General features: G+C 28.9%; 1 protein-coding gene across 4 annotated transcripts in view; it reads right to left on the bottom strand.

Annotated features, from left to right (window-relative positions):
* The window catches only part of LOC134533243 (patronin), a 206,227-nt gene extending 197,549 nt beyond the window's left edge, over positions 1-8,678 (bottom strand). For 3 of the 4 annotated variants that reach the window (XM_063370682.1, XM_063370673.1, XM_063370664.1), the window contains exon 1: positions 8,287-8,664. In XM_063370682.1, coding sequence (XP_063226752.1) covers positions 8,287-8,436 — 150 coding nt within the window. In that variant the 5' untranslated portion in view covers positions 8,437-8,664. Of the gene's footprint in view, positions 1-8,286 lie in introns of all 4 variants that reach the window. The other variant, XM_063370655.1, reaches the window with a different exon arrangement.
* Between the last annotated feature and the right edge of the window lie 657 nt (positions 8,679-9,335).

Here is a 9,335-nt window from a genome sequence, read left to right on the forward strand (position 1 = left end):
TACCAGCCAGATAATACCCAAACACACATCATTCCTGAAAATGATCACTATAAATCTGCCAAAATGTAACAATTAACGGTTCTAGCACTCAATAAAGATTTCATTACAGGCATTCAGAGACACATAACTCAATATGAGCATGGATTAATGGTCACGTAAAATCTCATTAAGTATAAACTACCTAACAAAAAATTTTAGAAAAAAAAATACAATAATAACATCATAAATGTGAATATGACTGTAATTTAAGCTTAAGTGAAAGTTGCAAAAGGTGCTAAACAATCAGCACAGAGTAAGGAAAAAATTCTCACAAAAATGCATTAACATTTTTTTTTTACAGTTACCTAAAGTGTTTTGAGGGCTATAATTTTAACATTACATGTATCTTATTCCAAAATTTAAAATAAATAAAAAATAGTCACATTACAGCAATTAGCACTGGTGTAAAATACTAAGAAGTATTTAAGATTCACATTTACAGATCTATTTTGTTTTACAATTTCATTACTACATAAACAGCACATTCAAATAACCAAATTGTGACCTGCAAGTAATCTAACCTTTGTAATGTCCAACAATCAGCAAAGAGTTAAGAAAATATATATTTTCTCAAATAATTTGTATTAACATTTTTGTTTCATAAGTATTTATTTTCATTAGATATTGTATCAGTAAATGAATGAAGCTAACTTAAATATATATATATATATTATATTTAAGTTAGCTTCATTCATATATATATATAAAGACCAATGAAACTCAATGACAAATAAAATACTTCAACTGAAAATAACTTCAACATTGACAAAAAGTATATAAAGTGCTGGCACAAATTGTTTGGCCTATTTTATGACTAGGTGTGTTTAAAAATAGTATGAGTTCAATAAATTTATCTTTGTAATCAATTTACAGGGGATTAACTGTAAAAATGACTTAAATATTTAAGATCCATTTCCTTTGTTATAGTCTGGCTTTAATTAACAGGCTCCTGCATGAAATTGCTGGATTATTACTGATTATTTCACATGAGCAACCACGCATGACCTCACTAGGCCACACGTTTTAAGTTTAACAAGTGTCCAAAAAAGGTCTTCAGGCTGTTCGATCATTCATATATATATATATATATATATATATATATATATATATATACAGTATATATATATATACACAGTATATGTATATACACAGTATATATATATATACAGTATATATATATGTATACACAGTATATATATACACAGTATATATATATACACAGTATATATATATATACACAGTATATATATACACAGTATATATATACACAGTATATATATACACAGTATATATATATACACAGTATATATATATACAGTATATATATACACAGTATATATATATACAGTATATATATATACACAGTATATATATATACAGTATATATATACACAGTATATATATACACAGTATATATATATACACAGTATATATATACACAGTATATATATACACAGTATATATATACACAGTATATATATACACAGTATATATATACACAGTATATATATACACAGTATATATATACACAGTATATATACACAATATATATACACAGTATATATACACAGTATATATATACACAATATATATATACACAATATATATATATACACAATATATATATACACAGTATATATATACACAGTATATATATACACAGTATATATATACAGTATATATATATACACAGTATATATATACACAGTATATATATACACAGTATATATATACAGTATATATATACAGTATATATATATATATACATAGTATATATATATATACATAGTATATATATACATAGTATATATATACACAGTATATATATACACAGTATATATATACACAGTATATATATACACAGTATATATATACACAGTATATATATACACAGTATATATTTACACAGTATATATATACACAGTATATATATACACAGTATATATACTGTATATATATACTGTATATATATATAAATTCTAATGAATGTGTGCTGCAAGCTGTAGCTAATATTTAAGATGGCAAAGTATGATCACTCCTAAATAAAATAATGTTTAACGTGTAAATAGGTTGCCAATTGTTTGTAAATTATAATTGCCATTATTGTAAAAAAAATATGTTTTGGTTTAAAATTTTTGGACTTTTTAATCTGTAAAGTAAAAAATTAATAAAATTATGACTATGTCCATTTGCAAGTTTATAGAAAAGGTCTATATGGATCATCAGACTGAAATCAATAACACAAATAAGCATGCATTCTGGAGTTGAGTTTCCCACATGAGACACATGGACCTCATCAAAGGCTTCCAAAAAGTCCACATAACTTGCCATGGCCCAGTTCATTAATGTAACATTTAGGCTACTGAACAGCAGCATTTTAAGGGGATGAGAGGTTGAGTGTTCATTATCACTCTTCTCCCACCAAGGTGATCTGGTTTCAATGCCGAGCGGGATCTGACACAAATTTTTTGCAAGTTTTAAATGTGACATACGTTGCCCTCACAAATTCATTCAGTCAATGTTCCATTCTTATCTCATCATCACTGGTGAAACATGAAAACCACTTTAAGATGAAGAAGCTTGGCTTCTGGATTGAAGCCGTGTCAAAGGCGAATATATCACAGTCGTTTCGGATGACATCAGTGATATATTAGCCTTGGACGCGGCTATAACCCAGAAGCCAAGCTACTTCAGACAATGGCCGCGAAAGCCTGCAATCTTCACTTCAAGATGGTTCAATCAGAGAAACTATCAAAGCAGGAGGCTGAAAGTCTATCCACAATGGGTGTGTGAACTACATCTCAGATCTCTTACAGCCATTACTGCCATATGATTTTAAGTAGAAAAAAAAAAGGTACAATTTTCAATGTTGCTGTAAAATGGGGTTTTTAACCTCTCAATTTGATTAGTAAATAACACTGTTTACAGACTCACAGTTTGTAAAGCAATTAGTGATGCAAGAAAACACTTTCATAAAGAGAAACAATTGGTGTGTGAGGTTTGAAAATAATCATCAATATGTGAAGTAGATGTGTAGGCCTAATTCATCTGTCAAGATTCATTTAACAGTTGGTCTCTATGGTTTACCAATAAAAGCTGATGGCATGTAGAAAAAGGGCAATTAGAATTAGCAGTCATCGAAAATATTCAAATCTTTGTGAAGAAAAATTTAATACATTATAAACTGAAGTTTGGAACACACAGCTAAAATGCCAATTTTCAAGTTAATGTGCCTTAATTGTTGAACGTAGTTATTAATTTGAAAGAGGGTAAGTAAAACAAAAAATATTTTCTGCATATACGAACAATCAACACTATTTTCCAGCACAGCATTGAGATAAAATACATGGGTTATTTACATGTAAACAATTTTAATATCAGGTAGATTGTTCATGAGTGTATATAATGGTAATGTGAGGCTAATAATTCATATCACATTTTAGATGCCAGAGTTATGAAAGCATGTGCAAAGCAACTTGGTACATTAATTATATAATTAGCAGCTTCTGCGTAAAAAAAATTTCAAATATGTTATATCTAATTTCTACTAACCACTGTGTTGGTTGTGTTGTGACAGCAGTGCAATATAGTAGCCTAACATTTTAATTACTTACAAAAGGTTTATGGTACAAGTGGTATATTCATATAATCTACATACGGTACTTCATTATGTAGTACTATGGTAAAGGTTAGATTTTTTTAAATAGTTGTGTCGTGTGTCATAGTTTATTAAATATGGAAACTGTTTTTATGTGGAAACTTGTATGTCTGTGATTCCAACTATAAAGAAAGGTTGTTTTAGATTACTTGTAAGTTAATTTAAGATTGTACAATAATTCTTATTATTGTAGATTTATATTATTTGTATTTTAAAGCATACATGACATGTGATTGAATGGCGTCAAGACTCATAAAATTTAATTCGTAGTTTGTGTTATCATTTGGTGTGTCGATTGCTGTCAATGAAGACAGAACCTTTGGCCCCGAAAACATGGAAGACCTGGAGACAAATGTTGTTGAAGACAATAAAGAAGAGGACTTTGAAATACTACAGCAGTCAGAAGACGACAATGAAGAAGTTAATTAAAATTATAAGTTGTAGTTCTTGTAATTTTTATTCAATTTTTTTAATTTCCACAATCATAAAAGTATGGAATTATATTTTTTAATAAAAAAAACATTAATTCAGATTTTTTCTTTCTTTTTTTATTTATTAAAGAAGTTATTAATATAAACTACATTAAAATTGAAATATAATTTATGTATTTTCCTTAACAATTCTATAACTACATTGGCAGGTACTTAAGTGTTACTAAATAAATTGATAATTAAAAATAGATAAGTAAAATAATTATTAAATATAATGGAATACCTAGTTGATAAGAAATGAAAGTTATTAATAATTATGTATTTATCAATAATTAATAAACTTTATATGTCATGTTTTCGACCAGGACTACCGTTGACCTTAAATGATGCTCTAACCGCGTGCTCTACGCCCTCTATCTCGAAAACAATTCAACATGTAAAGAAATTGTTGAAACAAAAGTTGCAGGGAATTTAATCCTCTACAATGTTGATAAATAAAATAGCGAAAAACCCATAGGAAATGAGATATTTGCAAAGAATTACAAAAAAAAATAATTTTTGTGAAATTTGATCTTAGATTTTAATAGTTGCGTACAACCTACCATATGTAGGTTTTGAGACAACTTTTAGGATGTCAAAATACAAGTTTATACGAGTTTATAGCTGGGTATCTCAAATTCTGAGGTGAACTTACTAAAATGACTGGACTATGTTGTATTTTCTGATGTAAGAATGGCTAGTGTTTCTGAGTGTGTCATGATGCAAGTCAGAATATACCTCTGTATGTTCAGAAAATTCCTAATCATGAGTAAAATGCAAAATTCAGTTTGCTCAAATTTTTAGACATGATAGGATCCTGTATACATAGGTCCTGTGGTGATCCTAATAATGCTTGCTGTTTAAATTAAGTACTTTAAAATCCTGTAGGCCTACACTTATTTCTGATACTGTAGGAAACATGGTAGTGAAAAACAACCCTGAAGTCTGCAAAAATTGTATCTTTCAGCAAGAAAAATGAGTAAATATTAAGAGAAAATTGTTCCATTTGCTGTAATATTTTTGTAACAGCAATTTTAATTATTTTCTTATCAATTTTTTTTTTATTATTTATAACAGCATTTACCCAACAATTTATCTGGGCTTAATGACCCTGCCCATTATTGAGTTTCTCAGAATCCAGTAGAAATTTAAAAATGCTGTTTTCAGGGTAAATAAAGGAACATTTTTAGTGTATGTTTGTGTATATTTTATAATTAACAAATCTTTTATGCACCTGACAGTTTATTGTGATTATATAAAATTCAGTAAAATTGTTTGGAATTTATTAATCATATACTTTTTGTTCAATTGTAAGATTTTAGAAAAACTCTTAAATTGCACAAGCCAAGCAGTGGGTCATTAACTAATATGTATGCATGCGTCTCTCTCTCTATATATATATAATATAAATAAGTATATATATACACACACATACATACACACACATATATATTATATATTATCACACACACCCACAATGGCATTCTATTTTCAAGATGATTTAACAAATTAGTGGGACCTGAAAATGTTTGATATTGCACAATATTTTATTGAATTCATTGTGCATCACATATTTTTTTCTATGAATAGTAATGCATTAGTCACGCTACATGTTTGTATCAACTCAGAAAAAGTAAGTTTTTAAATGATTTTAATAAACAATATCTACTTAGTTTATACTGATGATTGTGTGAATTTTGCATGATAATTTCTGGAGTATTAGCTTCTGAGAAATAAGACAATTAAATAATTGAGTGAAAGGTTGTCAGGTTAAATCAGCTACATCATTTTTATACAGTACAGTCCCGCTAATGCAGATCCCGCTCATCCAGACATTGATTAATCTGGACAAGATTTTATCAATAAAAGCAGGTTTTTTTTTTTTGTTAAGCTAGTCACAATGCCACGACAAACATAACATGACAGGCCAGACACTTCTCAGTAGCCAATTAAATACAAGGTTGCAGTGATGTCAACATGACAAAATACGTGCCTCGACGGTCCACAAGTAGATTCTACAAATTAGAAATTTCTAATTTTGTCAGGTTGTGCCACACGATGAAAAGTAAAACGGAAACCCTACAGAACTAAAATTTAAAAATATTTACCTAGAGCTACTTGATGTATATTTATGCTTGCTTCCTTGTATCTAAAATAAGCTTAATCTCACTCTGTGCAAGAGACAACTTAATGTTATTTTGTTACGCACTTCAGCTATCTACAGGAAATAAAAGATTCCTACATAGAGCTTGCACTGTTTTTTTTTTTTTGCACACTATATACTGCATTTGGCTTGAAATGATTTGCAGACAGCTATAATGAAGTTTGTCGTGTTAATGTTGTCATGGTATTGTGAACCAAGGCTATTAACTTTGTCATGCTGGAACAATTTACTATGCCTAAACGGATTTGTTGTGTCGTGTCAGTCGTGCCAATGTGACCCCAGCTTTAATCCTACATCACTTTGTAGGTTAAAAACTTAGGTCTAAATATACAATAGTATAACTAAAATTAAAAAATTATAATTAAAAAATAAACTGTAGAAAAAATTGTATGTATGCCCCTATGAGGAAACAACCGTAAAAGTTTTGTATCACATATCCAAGTCTGTCCCTTGATCCTAATGGCATGATCCTGAATACTTTGATACTGTGGTACACAATGTGTACTGTTTTAATTTAATACCTACATTGAAAGATCCTGAATATAAAAAAAATTGTGATATGTAAGTATGAATTATGATAGCATTATCAAATCAAATAGAAATCGGAAAATGAATTTTTTCAATTCCTAACATTGTTCATATTGTAATATGTTTGTGTTGCCCAGAATCTTTCGACATACAGAATTAAAAAATAACAGCAAGCATCATGTACTACAGGATCAATCACAAAAGATCATACCTTTAGGATCAAGGGATAAATTTGGATCCGTGATATGGAACAATTACCAAAACATTAATTTTTATAGTTTTACCCATCTCAAACTTTTATTACATTCATTTTTAAGGCAAATTCTGATTTTCTGTGATCCGAACAGTATCGGAACCATCTAGTCCAGATTATTTGGGAACTACTGTCAGTTTGTTAAAATTTTATTGAAGTCTCAAATAAATTCATTTTTTGTCTTAATTGAAATATTTCACTTAAGTTTTGTTTGCCTTGATTCCCAGACGCTGGACTCTAGAAAATTACATTAAAAACAAAATTTAAGGTTTTTTTTGTGTGGTTTTCCCATAGTAACCTAGCTTGAATTTGTTATGTTTAAATGATCATAGAGAGTAAATGGTATGGTTAAGTTAGCCTTTAAATAGTGTAAATTGTTTCAACATTTTTAATTCTTGGAAAAAAAATTTAATATGAAGTAATAAATTTGATATCACATATCCAAGTTTGAAGTTGATGCCTTGATCCTAATGGCATGATATTGTAGAAATTGATCCTGTGGTACGTGATACCGTTTTAATTAAGAAAGTCAAAAGATCTTGAACATATGAAAAAAGTGTGTTAAAACATGAGTTATCATCGTAAGTTGAATACAAAAGAAAAAATTTCCACTAGACGTGACAAATAGTTTGTATTGTGATATTAAAGTTTTTGTTTGGCCAATATCATCCAACGTACTAAATTAAAACAGCAAGCATAATGTATGTACCTCTAGATCAAGTACCGGTATACAAGATCATACCATAAGGCACAAGGTATAAACCTAGGAACGTGATATGTAATTTTCACCCTTTTTTCTATCTAAGCTACACTTCAATATTATTGATTATTCTAAATGTATGTTCATTATATTCGCTGGGAAAAAAGAACTGATATTCTGTCTACAAAATCTGTACATATACATTCACACTATCAATAATTACGTGACTATACTCCTGATGCAATACAAAAGAGACTAAGTACTGCTGTCTTTTAAAACCTAGGAATATAATCGTGCCGGTTCCAATGGGTTACACCAAAGACTGACAAAATAACCCAAATGCAGAAACTTCACGTTCAATTTATAATAGTTTTGCTCTTACCTCCGTTTTCACTTGCATATTCCTGCAAGTGCGATTTGATGATTTAAAACAAGATTAATGTCACATTTAAAAAGAAGACATTTTTGGCCTACCTGTCGTGTGTCATATGAGTCAACATCCCCTTCTTGACCAACAATCCGACTTCTGCTCTCAGTTCGATCCATATTACAGTCATCGGCAAGCGAGTCTGGCTTTTGATTACAATTAGTCTTTGAGAATAATTTAGAAATAGCACACCACATCCAACGATAAGGAAGCTTTTAGAATTTCTGGTTCTCTTGTCATAGCCACGACACTTAACAGCGTTATTAACTCGTTTCAATAGCAACACTTGCTACGCTACGTATTCTAGTAATTCCAAAGCTTAACTACATAACTTTATCAACACAAACTTATTTTCTTTAAAACACAAACTAGTTTAATCACAATTCTTATAAATTCACTACTCTCCAGAACACTACCCATTAGAAAAAAAAACTGGAATAATTCAATGAGGAACATGATGCCAATATTGAAACAAATAAACGTTAAAAAACCAGCCAATATTATTTAAAGAAAAAAGTTAAATGCAATATTGATTTCTAAAAATTTTTGAAAAATATTTTAATTTCCCGAAACCTGAATAAATATATATATCGTTTCGCATTTAATATAATTTGCTAAAAAGGATAAATTTGTAATTCATTATTTAACTTTACTAATAATCTATGGAAATAATGTAAATACGTATGTTCGATACGGCTTCAAAGATATATCAAGCATAACTATAGTAAAAGGAAAAATTATATTTTGAAAATAGTATCATTATTCAGCAATATAATTTTAAAAATACATATCCAATTTACAACCGTTATTATCCAACTAAAAAAAATTTATAATACTATGGTGATAAAGTTATACGATAGTTACACTTTGATTAAGAATACTGCAGTAATATTAAACTTATACAAAGAAAACAAAAAATTAAAACGAAATGATGGTTGAAGATACATATTATTATGTACGAATTAATAATAGCAATGATTGGAATACAACATGCTAACTTCAACTTAAAATGCATAATACACTGACGCCAGCCGCCGGTGCTCCCTATGGGTCATACAGCACGTTACGTCCCAACAAAACTTACTCGTAAGTGCAA

This window comes from Bacillus rossius, chromosome 1, assembly GCF_032445375.1.
Source record: "Bacillus rossius redtenbacheri isolate Brsri chromosome 1, Brsri_v3, whole genome shotgun sequence".
In the NCBI taxonomy this organism is placed as follows: domain Eukaryota; kingdom Metazoa; phylum Arthropoda; class Insecta; order Phasmatodea; family Bacillidae; genus Bacillus; species Bacillus rossius.